At 43.7% G+C, this 21,888-nt stretch overlaps 3 protein-coding genes across 4 annotated transcripts; 1 reads left to right on the top strand and 2 right to left on the bottom strand.

The window, feature by feature from the left end:
- Nucleotides 1-48: 48 nt before the first annotated feature.
- LOC6588376 (cyclin G) lies at nt 49-14,523 on the bottom strand. 2 transcript variants are annotated; one of them, XM_002012946.2, is made up of 6 exons: nt 14,463-14,523; nt 4,345-5,165; nt 4,042-4,281; nt 3,605-3,979; nt 3,307-3,521; nt 49-2,043 (listed from the first exon to the last, which is right to left on the bottom strand). In XM_002012946.2, exons 2-6 carry the CDS (start codon nt 5,143-5,145, stop codon nt 1,968-1,970), a joined length of 1,707 nt encoding a protein of 568 aa, XP_002012982.2. In that variant the 5' UTR covers nt 5,146-5,165; nt 14,463-14,523; the 3' UTR covers nt 49-1,967. The 2 variants fall into 2 exon arrangements, with proteins under 2 accessions (XP_002012982.2, XP_026850317.1); XM_026994516.1 differs by lacking the exon at nt 14,463-14,523 and adding an exon at nt 12,568-13,124.
- Nucleotides 14,524-16,805: 2,282 nt separating this feature from the next.
- Nucleotides 16,806-21,186, top strand: LOC6588525 (mothers against decapentaplegic homolog 4). Its single transcript, XM_026993718.1, has 9 exons — nt 16,806-17,622; nt 17,689-17,960; nt 18,156-18,510; nt 18,636-18,866; nt 18,966-19,595; nt 19,658-19,940; nt 20,003-20,171; nt 20,242-20,368; nt 20,437-21,186. The coding sequence occupies exons 1-9, from the start codon at nt 17,562-17,564 to the stop codon at nt 20,646-20,648; spliced, it is 2,340 nt and encodes a 779-aa protein (XP_026849519.1). The 5' UTR covers nt 16,806-17,561; the 3' UTR covers nt 20,649-21,186.
- On the bottom strand, nt 21,149-21,853 carry LOC6588454 (N-acetyltransferase 9-like protein). The gene has a single exon (XM_002012943.2). It carries the CDS (start codon nt 21,851-21,853, stop codon nt 21,254-21,256), a length of 600 nt encoding a protein of 199 aa, XP_002012979.1. The 3' UTR covers nt 21,149-21,253.
- Nucleotides 21,854-21,888: the final 35 nt, after the last annotated feature.

Below are 21,888 nucleotides of genomic sequence, written 5' to 3'. Positions count from 1 at the left end.
ACATACACACACGCACACGCAAAAAACAAAGTTAAATAAAACATTGGATTTTGTTGTAAATACTCATTGAAAAGTGTCTGCCACTGTGGCCGACACAGTGGCAAGCGCATTTTATTTAAATTTACAGAAAAAGTGTCGGATCCAAGGATCCTATGTGAAAGCCCCTTTTTCGGGGGAAAGATGTTAAAAAAAAGAATTTGTAAAATTTCAGATCGTTTTTATGTTTCTCTGATCAAATTGATCTCATCTGCGGTAGTTTTTCTTTTATGTCTGTCTATGCTCTCCACACACGCTCTCTTTTCTACTTTTCCTTCTACATATATCTCTCTGTACATCTTGCTAAATAATGCATCATAATTTCTGCTTAAAGTTCGCCGCGCTTCAAGATTGATTTGAATTTCGGTTTTGTCTGCGGTTCGAATTTTGCTGGTTTTCGTAAACTAAGATTTAGCTGATATTTAATATACTACCCCATATGTTTGTTGGTCTTGTTTTTGCATAGTTTTTACAAATCGTTTAATAAATTAAATAATATTATATAACAAAAAAGAAAGTGTAGATTCTCGTACAATATAGTTAGGGGTAAAATATAAAAAAGGATCACCGTGTTTATGCTCGTTTTCGAACATCAATAAATTTGATTGATTTAGTGATTGTTTGATTCCTGGACCGAAGCTGTCTCTCAGAAAAAACTGTTCTATAATAATAGATTTCCTCACAGAATCGCATGATAATGAAAGATATTTGTATTTTCTTTTCGGGCGGCAAATGGTTTGGTTTTCTTTTTTGTTATACAGAGAAAAATCTACTAGACACACACTACTGGTACAATATCGTGGATTTTCTCCTTGCATAATTGATTTAATTTAATTGGTATTATTATTGTTAAGAGTTCTTAGTCAATATAGGCGGCGAATTATATTTTTGTATAGTTTTTTCTACCGATCTTTTTTTCTTCATCTTTTTTGTTTTTTGAGCGCGGCTAAAATTATGGATATCGGTCTGTCTATACATAGAGAATTTTTGTACTTTTTTTTTAAGATTTTATGATTTTTTTTGTTGGTGTTTTTGTGGGTCCTTTGATTGGGGATTGTATAACAGAACGAATAAGAGCGGCACAAACATGGGGAGAACATAAAGATTTTAAAACTAATTGGTTTTTTGTGTGTTTGATGATTTTGATGTTTTTTTTTTGTAATGTTTTGTTTTTTGATATATTTTTTTTGCGGTTCTAGCGTTACCACCAAAAAATTGCATTCCCATTCCAGAGTCTGGTCTTGTTTTTTTTGTTGGGGCTGGCAACTCTGCAATCGTTTCCTCCTTCTCTCTGATCTCAAATAATGATCCGGAACGGCATCAATCTTTTGTATGATGGTCCGCAGCATTCGTTTTTGTTTTATTTTTTTTTGTAATTTTTTTTCTTTTGTTTTTTTTTCACGTATTTTTTTGTCTGCCGCAAATAAATTGAAAAATAGGTGCCTCTCTAACGTGCGCCTGGCGACGCAACTCTGGCAACCTGCTCTAGCATAAGGAGGCAAGGATGTGCTACCTTTCGCTCTCCGCCTAAAACTCAATTGTTTCTTAAATGTTAGAACCAGCGGTAATTATATATATGTATATGCCAAAAGAATTATGATGCAGTTTAGCAAAATATACACACACTCTCTCAATCACCTCTCTATCTTCCTCTATGCACGCACGCACACGAAACGCTCACTCAATCCACACACTGGCACACACACACACACACAATTGCGTTCTGTCTGCAGCTTATCATTTGGTCTCTCTTCTTCCAAGGCAGGGGGATATATGTGTGTCTGCTGCCGCTGCCTTGCATTCTAGGAAGATGGCGGCTCCATTGAATGTGTGTGCGCGATGTGCCCGCGTGCGCCTCCGTCTCCGTTCCGTGGCTCAATCCTGCTCCAGCTGTTGTCTTGCAGTGTGGGGTGCTGCTGGGTGGCTGGATACTAACATTGTTCGAATATTGGAATTATGGGTGAAGTCGGCCAGTCCTCCTCCTCCTCAGAGCTAATGCTCTCGGTTCTGCAAAAAGAGTAGCGAAAAATAGTTCAAAAATTTGTTCGTTGTGCAACACCATTTGATTGATTGGCCACAACAAAACGGGGCAATTAGTTAAATGGGGGCCCCTGTTCAAGTTCAAGTCGAAGGTCTCTCCCCCACCCACCCACTCCATTCGTATCAGCTGATTATTTGCCAAGCCTTTCGCTCAATTGCAATATTCACGTATACAAAAGTCGCCTCCGAATAGTGCATTGAACTCTCCGAATGTTTATGACTAACGATTCGAAAAAACATTTGACTAAAGTATAAGATAAGATAGCAATTAAGAGAAAGAAAAGGCAACAAAGAAAGCTGGCAAAAAAGAAAGAGGAATACATTCATTGACATTGAACATGCATTCTAAGTTCATTGCTAGAATTCAAGGACACAGACATCAACAGCTGTCTATTCGGGTGTGTTATATCATTGCGAACGGAAGCAGACGCTAAAGCCAATACACATACGCTGTATATAGTACATACAGACGCATCTAAAATGGGAAGAGATCTGCTATGAAAGTCTAAAAGTTATATACCAATCCTGAGGTATTTTAGACCATTAAAAGTAGCATAAAAATGTCGACATTTGGGATGTTAATTTAAGAAATCATTTTGCATAAATTCCTAAACATTTCTAGCATTTGTAACGTTCTTTGATAGTTTCTAAAACTATTTAAAATTGCATTTGCTTTCATTACTACTCTTTTTTCCCTTCGGGAAGTTGATATACTCTCCTCTCCTCCCGTTTCCCGGACAGCCCAGGGGTTTACGTGCGTGTGCTGTTATTTCGATTCGATAAGATTGTTGCCGAAATAAAAAACAAAAAACATACGTATACACGCGCACGCACACACCGACATAATGTAGGTCTATGAGCTAAGCAGAGGTGTGGGGGCGGGGTATGGGGCGGAGACGGCTGGTCGAACGAGCCAACAAGTCTCATGACACCGTAGGCTGTTTTGTTGTTGATATTTTGGGTGCCGTGCCTGATAATGGAATCGCTAATATTCTAGAAACTTGTTTACGCCAAAAAACGTTCATACGCTCGCTTACATATTGGGATCGTATATACACACACATATAAATCCTACATGCATGTATGCGTGAGTGTGTCAAACCATCAACAACAAAAGGAAAAACACTAAAAATACAATTTCTATGGCCATGTTTTGCAGGAGAAATCAGATTGGAAGGTGGAAAGGGCCAACCTTGATGGGAAATTTTGTTATTAGAAATGAAAACTCACCTTGAACGCAGGCCATCGTCAAGGGCATTGGAAATGCCTTCCTCAATGGTGGGCAGGTCGGAGGAGAAGCGATTGATCGGGCGCAAGACGCGCAGCGTGCGACTGGACAACTTCCAGACAAGCCGTTGCTTGTAGGGCGCCTTGTTCTGACCATTGTAGTGGGACAGAATGCCCGAAACAATGCTAAAGCCGCAGGTGAAAACGCGATCGGGAATCTACAAGAAAAGGGATAACAAAAAATCATTATAAATGCGCACTCCAAAGATCTCTGAAATGCCGCGTCTAGACAAACACTCACCCTCATGTACTGCTGCAGGAAGAGAATATACTCAAAGACGTGCTTTAGTTCGGGACTGCCGCGGGTGTACGACTCCTTGATGTGGAAGTCCAGATGCAGGCAGATGAGCACCAGGGCCAAGGTTGAGGGCGTGATGACGGTGGTCTTCACGTCGCACAACAGAATCTCCAGGCGGTTCTCCAGCTCCTCCAGCTTGATCAGCTGTTGGAAGAACTTGAAGAAATCGCCGCCAATCTCCTTCGCCAGGTTGCGGAAGAGGGCATAGTAGATGCGCAGGTAGCTCACGGATGTGATTGGTGCATGTCCCATCTGGACACCCAGCTTGTTGGCAATCACGCCAGCCATGCGTTCCAGATCGCCAGCGGTACAACCACACTGTACAACAAGATCAACATTAAAGCCAGCTCCTTTTGGAGTAAGGGTTTCCAGGAACTCACCTGAGATATTGTAACCAGATCCTCGGCAGGTATGGGCTTCAAGTCCAGCTGCTTGATGGCCAAATGGAAGGAGGCCACGCTCATGCAGGCCATGTGCTTAGGCTTGACAGCCATGCGGTCCAAAAAGCGATCGACCAGGCTCATAGCCGAGAAGAGTACATCGGATGGCAGCTCATACCACATCTTCAGGCAGCGCAGCACGTACGCGGATCCGTCACGTCCTCCGGCAGTCACCTCGCGCTGGAAGAGAAAGGGGAACTGTTGAGCTTCAGGGGGTGGGGAGCAGATCTCGTCTGGACCTACCCTCGACTCCTTGGGCAGCAGGAGGACTGTGTGATACTTGTCCTGCAGGACATCGTACTCCTTGAGAGTCTCGTAGAGCTCGTCGGAGGTGAGAGCGTGCAGTTGATCCTCCAGCTGCTTCTTCGAGGAAGATGGTTCATTGCCGCCGACTGCTCCTGCCTCGGCCTCCAGATCCAGTTCCAATTGCTCTTGTTGCTGTTGCTGTTGTTGTTGTTGATCGTACTTCTGATATTCCAAGCCAGCAGCACCCGGGGTCCCGTACCGGCCCTCGTCCGCAATCCTCATCCAATCAGTTGGCATCTCTGCATTGTGGTCCATGACATTCCCCATCTTGCCCCCAACCGAAGCCAAACCGGCGGCGGTAGCATTACCGCTGCCGGCAAGAACAGCTGCAGCCGCTGCCTGGGCCGATGTCGAGGGTTGCTCATCATCGACCAGGATGGCGTTAATGCTGTTGGCGTCCATGTTGTTCCTGCTGCTGCTGCTGCTGGTTGGGTGCAAGGCGAATCCTGACATAACCGACGACGACATCGATGTCCTCTGCTGCATCAACTGCTGCTGCTGCCGCTGCCGCTCAACCGCCTCCAACTGGCAATAGTACTCGATATCCTGCTCCTGTTGGTACTGGTATTGGTATTGGTACTCCTGCCCGTAGTGGTTGGTAGGTGGCTGCTGCTGGTGGTCTTGCTGTTGCTGTTGTTGGTATTGGTATTGCTCTTCTTGTTGTAGAGTATTCTCCAAACCACTATCAACGGCGGCGGCGTATTCGGCGGCAGCAGAGTAGCGTACAGGGACAGACATTGTGAGGGCTGGCCTAGTACCTGTGTTGGTGGTTTTAAGGTTTCGAATTGTGGTTTCAAGGAAATGGTTTTTTATATAGTTAACGTAGTAACACCACACTCTCTGAGTGACTCTCTCTGTCTCTGGCGAGCAAGAAAGGGACACAGCAAAAAAAAGTGCCGTTGCAAAAGAAAACTAGGCCACACACAATATGCGTATGAGGAGGAGGAGAAGTGGAAATGAGCAGGATGTCTCGCTTTCGTTCTCGCAGTCCTCTCTCTCTCGCTTGTTTGACTTTTATTTTCAGCTTTTTTCAATTTTTTCTTAAAAAAGGAACAACAATTTCAAGCTTCCCAATCTGAGGGCGATATCAGCGAATGATACTATCTCTCTCGCTCGAAAGAAAGCTCACTCTCAATCTACAGCTCGAATTTGTTGGTGTATATTGTACACAACAAAGGAAACACCTGGCGCTTCTCTCTTTCGTTCTCTGAGAGAGCAGTATGGAAACTGACGCGCTACCGAAAATAAAACTAACTGTTTGCTACTTGTAATGCACACACTGGTCGCAGGGCTCAGGATTCCGTTGAGAAACGGATATGCGTTGCACTCTTCTGGCTATACGGTTAAGATATAGCAGCTCTGTGACCTTAATGCAATTCTTTCAACAATTTGCAAACAGAGAACAAACAAAAACACCCTCAACAATGGCTGGACAACAACTTTTATTTTTTTTAGTAGGCAGTGTACCAAAGGACAATTTAACGATAGCAACGATTAAATGGATTATTGTTGTCGTATCAGTCGGATTTTGTCTGGCGTACGCTGATCTCTTTCAGTTGTTGTTGTATGTATCTCTCTCTTGAGAGAGAAATATCTATAGCGAAAAACTGAATGCAGGGGCAAAAGCGCTTGAAATTACGGTTTATTATGTGTTCGCTCAATGCTTGTCACGATAATGAAACACTTGCGCTTGGGCCAGCACTGTTTTTCAACACTGTTACTGTTACAGTTACAGTTATTTGTATGTATTTTTCAAAGCTCGGTTTAGAGAGCTTCTTCTTATTTATTTTTTAGCTTGACGCTTTAACGATTTCTTTTTTTGGCTATATTCAAAATAAACTTACTCGCTGCAAAAGGTTTTTGTTTGTTTGCACAATTAAAAAAAGTAAAATATTATTACAGTGTTTCAAAAATAAAATGGCATGATTAATGAAATGGGGGTTTAGCATGCATGCACAGTGCAATGCACTTCTCTGACTGATTCTGTTTTTGTTGTTGTTGTTATTTTGTTGTGTTATTTTCGTGTTCAATACGTTTCAACGAACTCTGTTGACTGACTGGTGGGGGAAATCAACCGAAAACCTGCACATTTTTACACCTGTGTGGATCGAACACAGTGGTACGAGAACAATTTGTATCGTCCATAAACCTGCTAATGATGATGATGATGACATTGGAATACATTTTATTTTGAGTGACCGATCGACCTCAACAGCGACACATTTTCATTCGAGACGCGCCCGACACAAGGCTGTGGGCGGACGGGACGGGTGGCCTCAAGGCAAACCACGTAAATAGATCGAGATATACATAAAAATGTACAACTATCTTGCAGGCAAATTATTTCAAGTCTTACGACAGATCAAACATGAAATCTACATATAGTTCATAAATACTCAAAAAGCAAACTTCAGCTTCCACTAAGTGCTGGAATATCACTTCACACTTCCGCCAGCCCCGTCTGGTTCTTTCCCAAAAACTTGCGATTAAAAGTCGAACAACAAATGAAAACCTAAACAAAAAGCACTTGAACAAACAACACTGGTAAAAAGCTTCCCCCAGACGCCATTTTGTTCTAGATTGAACCGAAAGAAGAATGAGACGAGGAGAAGTGGGAAAAATTAGTTTGTTTGCTGCTCATCTTCTTCCGAATGCTTTCTCCTCTTTGAAGCAAAACAAAAACTTCAAATCGTGTAAACAATTGGATGATAAATGACATAAACTAACCAAACAAAACCGAAATACCCAAATCCACTCGAATATGAAATCGCCACCGAGTGAAGCTGTTTGGCATACAACAAAAACACCACACAGACCAATGCCTGAACAATTGCCTCCAGATGTTTCGAATAGGATAGGGCCAAGAGAGTGATGATAAATACGATGGAAGTACAGCCGCCCAGCAGATCGCATAGATATTTATAGATTCGATGGGATTTAAGACTCTGAGAGGCGTTGAGGAAATAATCCCAACAATCGCAGGGTCCGTCCGTGGCGCCAAAGGTTTTTCAGACAGTAGCAATCTCAATTTGAATACGAAAATAACCACAAAACATAGCAATTTAAAACATTTAACCTGCTTCATGGCTAACCAGATAAGCAAGGCTGCTTATTAACAAAACAAACAGCTGTTAAAGGCAACGCAACTACTCGTACGCCAAGTGCATATCTCCGACGAGTAAGACGAATAAAATATACAGAAATAAGTAAACCACCACGAATTTTCGATGACTTTGGGTTTCAGTTATAATGGGGTCACACTGAAACCAAAAGACCGCGCCCTGAATCATCTTTTCCAAGTGACATTCGGTGGCCGATCCGCAAAAATGAATCAGATGCGGGCTTGAATGACGCATTGGAAGAATCGTTTGAAAGGCACCAAGGAAAATGTCTGCATTGAATCACACACAACAGATTCAAAAAATACTTCCGTTTGGGTCTGTTGTTTACCAATCAGTTCTATTTTTAAGCTCAAAAGCACAGACAGTATCAAAACAACAGCAGACAATGGTTAAAGCCAAGTTAGCTGGCAATTCAAGGTCGGCCGCCCACCAAAAACTAGTTTCGGGGGGGAAACACACACACACACTTACATTGAAAACATCACAAAGCTTCTGTTTCTTCAGTGCATGACTGGCATTAAGCGATCGCAGCTTAAAGCGCTCAACAAAAGCTTCCCTCTGTGCCCCCTACCCCTCTCGAAAAAACGACCAGTGATAACGGTAACAATCGCTTGTAGGGTTAAAGTTCAACTGTTATGCTTCTGGCTCTGTTCCACCACAAGATAGAGAGAGTGAGAGGCAGCTAGCTAGCCATAATTATAGCACACAGGCATCACCCCACCATAATCCCCCCCCCCCCTCGCCCAACCATCATACAGGTACCATTCCTTCAAAATATGCCATGTACAAAAGTTATCGCTCTTTTGATCTTAGCCAAGGTTTTCTGCTCGACTGCAGGTTCCAACAAAAACCAAATATTTAAAAACAATTTTTTTTTTTAAGTTTCCCAACTGAAATTTTTTCCTAGTTTCTGTTTTATTTTTTTGTCGTTTTCCTTTGCTGACGCAAAGCACGTACGCACACAGATGCAACGAGGTCTCTCTCTGTGAATGTGTGTGTGTGTGTGTATGAGCTATGGCCATATATAATATTTTTGTGGCAATGTAAAAAAAACACAAGACAACTTAAAAAAATTTCACTTTTTGCCTATTTCTTTAACGGCGGAAGGCAACAGACATGGGGCGTGGCCGTTACCTCTGAGCGACAGGTGTGAAATAGTTTCGGCGGTAAGTAAAAATTCCATTAAGCTGCCGCCGCCTGCAATTGTAAGCATTGCGTTTCGAAAACGAAAGTGAGATTGTTTATCTCTCAGGCAAAGACGCAACGCACTAAATATTTTTCATATTCCCCCCCAAAAACAGATAATCACCACAGAGCGGGGATGGCAATTGTTTTGGAGTATTACGTTTTAGTTTTTCGTTTCGCTCTTTACCACCTTGCTTTCGGAGAGGAGAGCGAGCCTTTCGAGCGAGCAACAAACCGTTTATTCATTTATCATCGTCATCGAATGAGTTTTCGAATTCGATGAAGGTCAGGCAGATGACAGGCGGGAGAGAGTGAAAGAGATATATCGATCGCAAGAGAGAGAAAAATAGAGATGCAAAGAAAGACTGGAAAATGACTGGAGTCACGTAGTCAAAGAATGGGGAAATCCACCTTCCACGCGAATGGAATTATCAACCCCTGGAGGGAGAAAAAAAGGTGAAAAGAAACTTTTGACTTTGGTTTGGGATATAATTAACAGAAGGAAATTGTTCAGTCAGCTTATCACAGGGTTGGTTTCAGCAACCCCCCGAAAGGCATCAAGTTCCACCCCGCTGACAGGCGTCGGGTGAACATTTAAATAAATTCTGCCGCCACCAGACACCCAGGAGCGCAAAGACTCAACAGGGGAGGGAGGGGCAAAGACGAGAGCCTGTGCGCAGGCGCAACGCCAACAGCAGCAGCTGCTGCTCTCCTCTGGCATGTGCTGGAATAGATACGAATACGACATATACGAAGAAGAGGAAATTTATGTTCGTTTTCCGGCAAACAAAAGAAAATATCTCTTCTTTTTTTTTTGGCCACTCCCTCGGCTTCCTCTGCCCGTTCCTATAGTAAACAAAAAAGATAACCTTAAACAGAAATAACAATAGTGAAGCATCCAACCGATCAGCGGGCATTGTCCTCAATCTCTATCCCTCTTGCTCCCCAGATAGTGAGATTCATGCCATCCCTCTCACTCTCTTGTTCCACAGAGTGTTGGTAGTGTAAAGGCATTTTCAAAACTGTCCCGCCATCGGCGATCGACCTTTGGGCGGGCAGAGCATAGCGACGAGCGCGTCTGTTTCTTTCCAGCTTTGCCAGTTCTATTCCATTTTTGCTAGTTCCGTACATGCACGGTACTATCTGTCTGTCGAGTGTCTCGACTGTCTGTCAATGGAACCTATTGAATACAATTTGCATTGCCCATTATCTATTATTGCCGGTGTACCCTCAGACACATAGTTCAGAAACTACTTCAAAAGCGGACTGTTCATTATCAACGGAAATGCAATTTTCAGTCGAAGCAAAGTCTCGACTTTTGGGCGATCGCCGAGCGTGTCCAATGGAATGATAAGCATGGGCTAATCGTACAAGACTACTTTGGACTTTGGGTCCCCCCAAAAATGTAGCAGGGGCATACATTTCCAGTAGAGGGAATTACTTTAAAGGTTCCCTTGTGCCACTGTGATTCACTGAGGGACAAAGGAAGTTCACATTTCTGTACCAGGGATTTTCTACATGGCGTGTTGAGGCTTACGTCATTGTAATTGCCTGCTGGCATTGGAATTTTACTGCACTTTAATTATACTTATAGTCTTGTCCTAGACGGACAATTATAGTTTGATCATAGGTAAATAAATTCCCTGAACAGACAGTTATAGATAGATAAGAGACACCCACATCCAAAGTTCCCTGGCGGAACATGCCATTTATGTAGATGTCGGGGATACTGATAACAGATAAAAATGCAATCCCCATTTGGCAATGTCTCATGATGACTTATACTCCGTAGAACAACGGGGCTTATCATCAGTCGGACAAGAGAGGGCAGGGACAGGACAGGACAGGCCAGGCCAACATTTCGTAACATTCCATGACGTAAACGCAAGCTCGATAAAGCAATTCGATCTTATCTGCCTTTATTTTCAGTTCCACAAAAACCCATAGAAATGCCACAGAGGCAGACAGCAGCAGCTGCAGGGTGCAACAGCGCCGGCAGCAGCTGCCTCTTTCTCGCTCTCAACGGTTCAGGGATATTGGAATTTTTCGTCACCTTTTCAAATTACGGAAAAGGGGTGGCCCTACAAAAAGTCGATGGCTTGGCACGGGCTGGTGTTTGGGGGATTACCGGGAAGAAGGGTTGATTGGTTCAGCTGAGAGCTTTTTCTGGTAACCATTTGATATGCTTATAGCCAACTCTTTTGGGTTCGTTTGGCTGTCAACTGGTGCCCAGCCAAAAACTGGCAATTCAGGCATTAAATTTCACTTTTGGCCGACGCATCGTCGCGTCAAATGTCCGTCCAACTACACTCTGTTTTTGAATGAGAAATTTGACTTGTTCGCAAAGCCAAGAAAACAGGTAAACAGACGGATGGGACGGCGCCTTCCTGGTCCTAAACCGCAAGTGAAATCTTAATAGATGACGGTTTAGGGGCAGACGTCAGATGGATTACGGTTAATTTAAGGGCGGACATTGGCTGTTCTGCCTTCCACTCTTCCCATCCGTTCCATTTCAAACGAAGCAGAGACAGAAGCAAATACGAAAAGGTAGATTTTTAACCAGTGGGAAGGGGAATAGAAGAAAAACAACGGTACAGCAGTAACAGCACCCACGCCACACGAACACTCACGCAATTTCTGTATTTGTGTGTGGTTGGAGGCCCCCCTCATTTTTCGAGCGTTTTTAGAGGCTATAGAAACTATGAAAATCAACAAATTAAGCAATTTTGTGTGCTTGCAGAGCGCTCTTTTTGGTTTCTACGGCTGCGCAACAAATTGAAATCAACAAATATGACCCAGAAAACAGAAAAACATCGCTGAAGGTGAAATCAAGCAGAGGAAGAGAGCCTGCAAAAACAAGAAACTCAGACAAAAGGCAATACTTGTTAATTGTTTTCGAAAAGAAACAACTTGTTTTCAAAATTATCCAAAAGATATTGAAACCAAACAGCAGCAAGGAGCTTTATAAAGTATTTCTTTATATTTTGGCTGACGCAATTTCAAGCCCGCACACACCATACCAAGCTTTTGCTTATGTATGTGTGCGAGTGAAAATGTATGCATCTGCATTGGTATGGGGTATGTATGAGGCAAAAATCCAAATGGGAACACAACACACACTCAAAGGCCTTTGTTTTCAGTAGTCTGTGTTGGGAGAGGAACGTTGGCGATGGAACACTCCAATGATTGTGGAGAGAAAGAGTGTATAAAACAAATGGGAAGATGAAAATGTAGAATAAAGAGGGGGAGAAAAGAGGAGCAAACAATTGACGTAAAATGAATAGAATAAATAAATACATTTTCGTATGCAAATATAGAGGAATAGGCATCATCTTCACAGTTCTCGCACGGGCAAGTACAACTGTACTTGGGAGTGTGTCTAAATGTATTAGTTTGATTAAAACAAGTTGCCAAACAAAGGCCGCCCTCCTCCAATGGCTGTACAGCTTGCATAAAAAGCATAGCCCCACTCACATACACACGCACACACTCCAGCCCCTGAGCCCACCCTCTTCTCTAAACAACAACCTATGAATAGCAAGCAGAGAGACCTCAAAACTGACTCTCTCGCACTCACACACAATGACAGCCAAACAGCTGTGAAACGGAATGAGAGTGGAACAAACACGTAAATTATTTCTTCATATGTACGCGTAAAAGTACTCGTGTGTATGTTAAATTCTGTATGTATGCCTCAATTTTATATTATTTTATTTCTTTTGGCAAACAAAACATCATCCGAGACTGAAAAACAGTTTGCCAAACCAGATTGATAGATAAAGTGTGTGGAAGACCTTGATTTTCTTTTGCAATAAGACTTAAAATAAAATTGTTTGAATTATTTGTTGCTTACATTTTTACAGCCATTTTGTTGTTTTCTGTTGCGCAGGAATGTTGAGATGAATTATTTTATTTGAAAATGGTTTTTATTGCACTTTGAAAATATTTTTGTGAAGAAGTTGTAGCCTGGCAGCTTGACTGATTGATTTGTTCTTGTTAAAAAAGTTTCGCTATAAAACTCGTTTTTTCGGCCATTTACGCTAGGTTTAATTAATTTGTACTGCAATTTCTATCACAATTGAAAGTGTTTCTTGTTTTCCGTAGTTGTCCTGGGGCTTAGGCCAACATTTTCTCCTTCTTTTGATTGTTTTTCGGATCGATTTTTCCCACACACCAGATAAAAAGTGGTTGGGATTTTTCTCACATCAGCTGCTCTTCATATTTCTGCAGGTTGGGTTGCATATGTGTCTGAAGGCTCTTTTAGCTAAGCTTTGCACATTTGCAAGAAAACATACGTTGCTTTTGCAATGAACTGGCTTTCAGCTGCATAAAATTATACCAAAATTTCTATTTCTATGCAAACACACACATAAAAATGACACACACTACGCGGACAGCTCCCAAAACGGTACTTTGCTTTGTTGTTTCTGGTTTTGGAATGCCAAATAGATTCGAGATAGAGTGTGACCGCGCTTTTGTCGATTAACCCACTTGGCCCCCTTGGAATGAAACAAAGTGGAACGAAACGGTATTGGGCCGCGGTGTTTGTTGCCTAATCCTACTTGTTTGTTGCTAGTGATTTGTACTCATGTTGCTGGCAAACCGGTTACTATATGACGAGTGTGGACGTTTGTTTACCCTACTTAAAGTCGAAAAGTCCAATAACGATTTATTATGAAATTATCTGATTTATGCAAAGTCTTTGACTATATATTCATATAATTTACAGGGTACTTCAAATTTTGAGCATTCTGCGCCCATGTTGCTGGAAATCTATACACAGTCACCCCTAAACTGTAAAATCAGTGGGTATCAGGACAACGAGGTAGCGCTCATAAACATCATCATACGAATTGCATGTTGCTGAACGTTCCGTAGCGCCACCTCGTTGTCGTCATACTCGTTGCACATCTGGCATCTTAAATACCAAATGGGAATTCCGACCACTTTTTTGTGTTATAAGCCAAGGCGCCAAATTCAAATACATTTTTAAAACAAAAAATATTTTGTCAAAAATTCTTTAATCTTTCAAGGTTTTCTTTAAGAGGAAATGGAAACGCCCTATGCACATATTTCATAATCAATGGTAATGCGCAAATATTCGGCAATATGTACTATTTATGTACATACATATGCATGTGTAAGCGCAAAGATTAGTGGTTCGGTTTTAAGACGTTGTTGATAAGATATCAAAGAATGGGATTTACGTCGGAAATGCATTTGCCGTGGCCGGGCTTCGAAAGGGAAACTTGGGGCTGTTGCCAAGCGCATTTTCAAGGGGTGTGTGGGGGGTATGGGGACCGAGATGCGAGCTATTTCAGGGCCCCAACACACACGAGTCACGCACTTCTAGAAATTTGTGTGGCACGAACAACAACCTGTACACAGCCACACACACTTGAACACATAATTTGTATGGAAAATACACATGTATTGAAGATATGAATGAATCGGACGAAAGGCCGTGCGTTGCTAGGAGAATATTTCGTTGACGCAAAAAGCCAAAAGGTGCACCATTCACCGGTTTTCGAGTTTAAACCTTAAATTTTACTCAATTTCGTCATCATTCAGTCACACACACACACACACACACATTCATAGAACGATTTCCTATTGGAGTGGGAAAAAAACGCGTGGCGTACGTGCGACTTTCCAATTGATTTTCTAGCCAAAAGAGTCGTTTCTCCATATTGATAACACTTTGAATTGATGATGGGTGGTTAGTGAAACTGTTTTATATCCACTTACCCGGATGCCTCTGTTTTAATCAGTATTTGCGCTTCTTTTTGTCACCGGGCCGAAAATTAATTTTAAAAGGTTAAATTCAGTATGACCGGATTTGTGAGCGGGCTTATCGATAATATATCGAATATACCGAAATATACGGTCTCATTCGCCGAATATACCGCAAATATACTGACTAATTCAAGTTCTATTTTACATATTCCTCGTTTTCTTTCTTCCGTTTAATATTACTAGCTATATAGAACATTTAGCCATGCCCAGACAATTTTATACGATTGAGGAATCAATTTTCTACAAGATTGGATAGTTTTTAATCCTTGCTTTATTGTATTTTAACTAAAACAGTGTTTAAAAAAAATTCAAGTTCAACAAAAAAACAGTCCCAATGTTGATGGTATTTGATGACATGATGCGTGTATATGCCTTTGTATACCCTATTTCGTTAATTTTATATGAAGATATAACGTAATTTACAAAGACCTTTTCTCAAATTGACATTCTTTAGACATATTCAAGTACATTATTAGTATGTTGTATATATTTATCTCGATCCTGATACCTACTGAGCCTTGGAAGACAAACGTATTCACAATTCTATAACATCCATTTCCCCCAGGGTATGAGTGCATGGAATTAGCAACATGTTTGTGTATGGAATGAGACTCATTGTTGCAAAAGCGAAACTGCGGCGAATCGGGTATTGCCTATATTTCAAGCTATAGATGCCCACCTAGCTTTATCCCATAGATAAATGCATTTTCTACAAGATTGCTTCTTTTAATTACCTTAATGTAATTTATTTTGACTAAAATACGGTTTTCAAGTAAATGTTGCCGCAACAGTGTGTATGGAATGTGCAACATTGTGTATGGAACGAGACTCATTGTTGCTAAAGCGAAATTGCGGCGAACTGCGGCGAATTAAAAAAAACGACCAATTCCTCATATTCTTTGTTCCGTTGGATAATACTATCTATATAGAACATCAAGCCATGCCCACTTAATTTTGTACGATTGATGAATCAATTCTATACATGATTGGCTTATTCGAAATACTTGCATTTATTGGATTTCTATATAACATTGAAAATTAAATTAATAGATTGATGAAATTGACAAAAATACCAATGGGAGCGCGGCGAAAACCAGTATTTCTACAGTATGACCCTCAAAAAATACCAAAATATACCGTAAATATACTGACGAATTCGAGTTCCATTTTACATATTCCTCGTTTTTCATATTCCGTCGAATATTACCTATATAGAATATTTAGCCATGCCCAAATAATTGAATACGATTAATGAATAAATTTTCTACTTGGCTGGCCGATTTTTAGTCCTTGATTTTATTGTATTTTTACTAAAACAAGGTTTAAACAAAATAGGTCAACAAAAAAAAACAGTCGCAATGTTGCTGGTAAACTAGCAACATTTTTGTATGGAATGATACTCATTGTTGCAAAGGCGAAACTGCGGCGAATCGCTATGTAGATTTGCCCACTTAGCTTTATCCCATAGATAAATGCATTTTCTACAAGATTGCTTCTTTTAATGGCTTGTAAGTATTTTATTTTGACCAAAAAAACGGTTTTCAAGTAAATGTTGCCGCAACAGTGTGTATGGAATGGGACTCATTGTTGCAAAAGCGAACTGCGGCGAACTGCGACGAACTGCGGCGAATTCAAATTCGATTCAAATTCCTCATATTCTTAGTTCCGTTGAATAATACTATCTATGTGGAACATTTGGCCATGCCCACTTAATTTTATACGATTGATGAATCAATTCTATACATGATTGGCCTATTCGAAATACTTGCATTTATTGGATTACTATATAACATTGAAAATTAAATTAATAAATCACAAAAATACCATTTAGCACTAAAAAACACCACATGGGAGCGCGGCGAAAACTAGTATTTCTACAGTATGACCGAACAGCACCGAAATATACCGTCTCATTTGAAAAATATACCGACGAATTATTCATATTCCCCGTTTTGGATATTCCGTGGAATATTACTAACCACATAATTTTATCCTATTGATTAATCAATTTCCCTACAAGGTTGGCTAATTTTAGGACCCCATTTTACTGTTTTATTTACAAAAAATGAGGTTTAAACAAAAAAGGTCAACAAAAATGACAATTTTTACATGTTAACTACACTGTAACTTCATATTTGGTACATGTGGAGTTAATATCGATGCAAAATATCGTGGCGTCGATATGGCAGCACTAAAAATGGCCGCCGCCGATACTTTAGTGGCAGCCCTAGCCCCATTTGACAGCTCACACACACACACACATACACGGACGTTCACACACACAGCACAGGCAGTTTGATAATAGATAAATATCCGGAATATATAGATCCGATCCATGATATAGATCGAACTATAAATTTCCAAAACCTCGGCAAGCAAGAAGTGTGTAGAGTCGAAGGAGACCAGCGCTACACTAACCAGGCGTACGCCGAGCAAGATGAGCCAATTGGGTGGAAAACTGGATTCGCCAATCTAAGGAAAATAAACTAACAAATAGTTGCAAACAACTGTGGGAGAGCAAAAACAAACAAAGCTCGGACTCCACTTTACTTTGTGTGTGTTTTGTGTGTGTTCGCTAGCGTTTATATCGCCGCAGCAGGAAAAAACCAGCAGAAGGAGGGAGGAGGCAAAGCAAAGCATTTGGATTTTGCAAGGAAAAGCATAGCCGCCACCTTTGTAATTACGCCAACTTTGTGGGAGTTCAAGTTTAGCTGCGCGCCTGTGTGCGTATCCGCATGCGTGTGTGTTTGTGTTTGAATTTGTGTATACGCGTGTGTGTGTGCGACACCCCCCAAGCCTAAGCAAAACACACGCATACACAGACAGCCACCAGCCCAGCCACACGGATTGTGTGGGTCGCCAGGAGCAGGAGGAGGAGGAGGCTGCTGCTGATTTGCGTTCCCCCCTTCGCTTCGTCTGGTGGCGTTCACCGGTCGCGGCAGCACCTTGTGGCCATCCGCTGGATACGGATTTTGTGACGGCGGCGACACCACAAACGCCGAAGTGGATGCCCATGCACGCGGTGGCCTGGGCATTGCCCAGGACTTTGGCATGGGTGGTCCCGGTGCCGGTCCGCCCGCCCACATGTACGGCGCCGTAGCCCCCCAGGACAGTAAGTTCTCGCATTTATTCCTTTCTTTTGCTCTCCAATTGGTAATTTGTGTGTCCCTCTAAACAGTTATTGTCCGTGACATGGTACAGATGCCACCGCCGCCGCCCTCGAATGCCCCCACATCGGCGGATGCCTGCCTGAGCATTGTCCACTCGCTGATGTGCCACCGGCAGGGCGGCGAGAGTGAGGGATTCGCCAAGCGCGCCATTGAGTCGCTGGTGAAGAAGCTGAAGGAGAAGCGCGACGAATTGGACTCGCTGATAACGGCCATCACCACAAACGGAGCCCATCCGAGCAAATGCGTGACCATCCAGCGCACTCTCGACGGTCGTCTGCAGGTGAGCGATCTATCACTGGAGCGCCAGTCCCTGACTTGTATGTTGCGGTTTGTGGCGTGCCTGTGCCTCTTATCACACCTGGTGTACCCAGATGTCTCGACTCTGTTTGATTTCTGAATTTCCGGCTTTCTGATAGCGATAGTTTTCTCTTCTCTTATCTGGAAACTGAATTTAATTTTCTGTTTGCTTTGACAGGTCGCCGGACGCAAGGGCTTCCCGCACGTAATCTATGCACGTATCTGGCGGTGGCCCGACCTGCACAAGAACGAACTGAAGCACGTCAAGTACTGCGCCTTTGCCTTCGATCTCAAGTGCGATTCGGTGTGCGTGAATCCCTATCACTATGAGCGCGTCGTCTCCCCGGGCATCGATCTGTCCGGCCTCAGTCTGCAGTCGGGTCCGAGCCGCCTGGTGAAGGACGAATACTCAGCCGGACCGTTGGTCGGGGGCATGGACATCGATGGCAACGATATTGGCACCATTCAGCATCATCCCACGCAGATGGTGGGCCCCGGCGGCTATGGCTATCCTCAGGGACCAGCTGAATATGGTAGGACCTTGTATTTTGAGATATTTCTTAGTTGGATTTCTTATAATTTGATTTGATTTCATGTTCATCTCGTTTTGGGTTCTTTATGTTGTGTTTTGTTCCTTATGATCGGGGTTCTTGTGTAGTCGGCGATGGCAATCCCCTGGGTGCAATGTTCTCCACTGGCCGAACAATACCAAAAATTGAGCCACAGGACGGTGTAGCTGGGTCACGCAGTTCGTGGATGGTGCCGCCGCCGCCGCGGCTTGGCCAGCCATCGCAACAGCAACAGCAGCAGCAACAGCCCCCGCCGTCCCAACAGCAGCAGCAGCAACAGCAGCCGCAATCCCAATCCCAGGCAGCTCCGCACTCGCTTTGTAAGATTTTTTTTTACGTTTTTTCGTTTGATTTGGAGGGAATGTTTCTCTGATCATCTGTTGGATGGTATTAATCTCGGTTTTTGTGCCTCGTTGCAGCTGTACCTCATGGCATGCCGGGCATGCCTGGTCCCATGAATCCTGGCCCAGTTATGGCGCCGCCACCCCCGCCCCAGCAAGCACAGAATCCCCAGGGCAATGGAGTGCATCATGCCCAGGCCAATTCGCCCACAGATCCTGCCTCCGCAATGGCCATGCAGCAGCAGCAGCAACAACAACAACAGCAGCAACAGCAACAGGCACCGGGTGGCGTGCCCAATGGACCGAATGGTGCAGTCAATGCCAGTGGAGGCCCAGGCAGCGGTGGGCAGTACTATGGTCCACCCCCCACATCTAACCAGATGCAGAACGTGGGCGAAAACAAGTTCAGTGGCAGCGGAGGTGGCGGCGCAGGTCCAGGTTCAGCCGTTCATCCGCAGCAGAATGGTTATGTATCGCAGTCGGGATCCGCAAATGCAGCACCACCCTTTGGAGCACCACCACCCACCTCCCAGCAACAGCAGCAGCAGCAACAACAGCCGCCATCCGGTGTCCAGGCCAATTCATCAGCTGGCGGGGCACAGGCTAGTGGTGGCAGTGGAGCTGCCGGTACCTGGACAGGTCCTAACACTCTAACCTACACACAATCCATGCAGCCGCCCGACCCGCGCTCACTGCCGGGTGCCTTTTGTAAGTGGATGAGGATGATTCTCCCACTCTGTAATACGTAATCTCTAATCTCTTTCCCACAGGGAACTCATCAATGCCAGGTGACCTGGCCTCCCCACAGCAGACGCCGCCACAGCAACAGCAGCAGCAACAACAGCCCCGTTTGCTCTCCCGTCAACCGCCGCCGGAGTACTGGTGTTCCATTGCCTACTTTGAGCTGGACACGCAGGTGGGTGAGACCTTCAAGGTGCCCTCGGCCAAGCCGAATGTCATTATCGATGGCTATGTAGATCCCTCCGGCGGCAACCGCTTTTGCCTAGGAGCTCTCAGCAACGTGCATCGCACAGAGCAATCGGAAAGAGCCAGGTAAAGGCCTATACTATACATAATTACAGGAGCATCACTTATGTCCATGACACTACTTGCAGGCTGCACATTGGCAAGGGCGTTCAGTTGGATCTGCGCGGTGAGGGCGATGTCTGGCTGCGCTGTCTCAGCGACAATTCTGTGTTCGTACAAAGCTATTATCTGGATCGCGAGGCTGGCCGAACGCCTGGCGATGCTGTGCACAAGATCTATCCAGCGGCATGCATCAAGGTGAGTGCCGTGCCAGGATTCAAGCGATTCCTTAGCTTGATTTTCATAATTTTATCCATTTTTTAAACAGGTGTTTGACTTGCGTCAGTGCCACCAGCAGATGCATTCGCTGGCAACCAATGCACAGGCAGCTGCCGCAGCACAGGCGGCCGCTGTGGCCGGTGTCTCCAATCAACAGATGGGCGGAGGCGGTAGAAGTGAGTAGCCAGAGAGTAGCCTCTCTCGTAAACCCATAACTTATCTGGACCATTCCATTATATTGCAGGCATTACTGCGGCCGCTGGCATTGGAGTGGACGATCTGCGTCGTCTCTGCATACTGAGGCTGAGCTTCGTCAAGGGCTGGGGCCCAGACTATCCACGCCAGTCGATCAAGGAGACGCCCTGCTGGATCGAGGTGCATCTGCATCGTGCCCTCCAGCTGCTGGACGAAGTGCTCCACGCCATGCCTATCGATGGGCCACGGGCAGCAGCCTAGGACCGACAGCATTCATATTTATTAACCATAGCAACAACTGCAAGCACACAACATTTCTACGTTTAAGGATCGAAAGTTTGGAAGCAGCTGCGCAGCGAGAGATATTTGGTTTTTGATTTGATTGCAATTCTGATTATGTTTGCCTTTAATTATTTAATAATGATTTTTATAAAAAATTGAAACAAGTGAGCAGTTTGTAAGCAAGCATCTAGTTTTATGTACTATATTTAAATACATACATAAAATACACGCACCCCACACAACACCAAAATGATAGACAGACGGACGGACACACAGCGGCCAGGCAAGTGTCTGTTGCCTTTCCCTTTTCCTGCCACACGACACGACAGACCACAAGAAGCAAACACAGCATTACACAATCATCATTAACCCATCCCGCATAGAAACAAAGCCAGCCACGATTCAGCATCAATTGCACCACATAAATACATACATACATATGATGTAAAATTCAACATAAATAAGGCAAGCGAAACAAGTAGTTCGTAATAAATAAGTTTAATAAACAGAACATAAACGAAGTATGGATCGATTTGTGATTATTCTGCAGCAATAATAGGATCCAGCCGACGTCTAACGATTGACTATACACTATAGCTCTCAATCGTAAGCTCCACCTGCTTGTCCAACCAGCCAATCCACTCCGTGGTAATCTCACGCTCCATCGTAACCTCGTGGAAGACTTCGACGCGTCCGGTTTCCACAAATTGGAAGCTCTCAAACAGGCGGAGGGACACGTCGTTGTCCATGTCGATTTTGACCTCGAATTTGTTCAGTTCCAGCTGGGATTGGGCGTACTTCAGCATGAGAAGCATGGCCTCGCGTCCGTAGCCTTTGCCCCTAGCTTGGGGCTCCGCTATCATTATCTCCGCCTCGGCCACCTTCTGATTGGTGTCGGGTTCATGGCGCAGAAAGAGATTTGTATCGCCCACCATGGCGGCAATCTCATCATTGTCCCGGGCATAGATATCGGCAGCGAGGACTATGAAGGTAAGTTTGTCGGTGTCCTGGCGCCAACTCAGCTGCATCAGGTACTCCTCCGAGAGTGTCAGTTCCTCAGAGGCAGTCAGCTCCCGCAGAGTCTCATTGCTCATCCAGTCATGGTATTTGGGTACATGGCGCGCCTCATAAGGCACAAGGACGACTTTTTTGCCCAACAATTTTGTTTTTTCATTCAGACGCATAATGGTATCGATAGTCAATAACACATATATCGATA

This window comes from Drosophila persimilis, unplaced genomic scaffold (genome assembly GCF_003286085.1).
Source record: "Drosophila persimilis strain 14011-0111.01,24,50 unplaced genomic scaffold, DperRS2 tig00000000-arrow-pilon, whole genome shotgun sequence".
Lineage (NCBI taxonomy): Eukaryota > Metazoa > Arthropoda > Insecta > Diptera > Drosophilidae > Drosophila > Drosophila persimilis.
This window is presented reverse-complemented; position numbering and strand designations above follow the sequence as displayed.

What these genes read in the sequence shown, in the direction of transcription:
- LOC6588525 (XM_026993718.1), top strand. Translation starts at nt 17,562, where the DNA reads ATGGGTGGTCCCGGTGCCGGTCCGCCCGCCCACATGTACGGCGCCGTA. An exon ending in GGCAGCTCCGCACTCGCTTT is followed by an intron (nt 18,867 to 18,965) that starts GTAAGATTTTTT and finishes GCCTCGTTGCAG; the next exon opens with CTGTACCTCATGGCATGCCG. An exon ending in ATCCAGCGGCATGCATCAAG is followed by an intron (nt 20,172 to 20,241) that starts GTGAGTGCCGTG and finishes TTTTTTAAACAG; the next exon opens with GTGTTTGACTTGCGTCAGTG.
- LOC6588376 (XM_002012946.2), bottom strand. Translation starts at nt 5,145, where the DNA reads ATGTCTGTCCCTGTACGCTACTCTGCTGCCGCCGAATACGCCGCCGCC. An exon ending in TGCTGCCCAAGGAGTCGAGG is followed by an intron (nt 4,282 to 4,344) that starts GTAGGTCCAGAC and finishes TTTCTCTTCCAG; the next exon opens with CGCGAGGTGACTGCCGGAGG. An exon ending in GACGATGGCCTGCGTTCAAG is followed by an intron (nt 2,044 to 3,306) that starts GTGAGTTTTCAT and finishes CTCTTTTTGCAG; the next exon opens with AACCGAGAGCATTAGCTCTG.
- LOC6588454 (XM_002012943.2), bottom strand. Translation starts at nt 21,853, where the DNA reads ATGCGTCTGAATGAAAAAACAAAATTGTTGGGCAAAAAAGTCGTCCTT.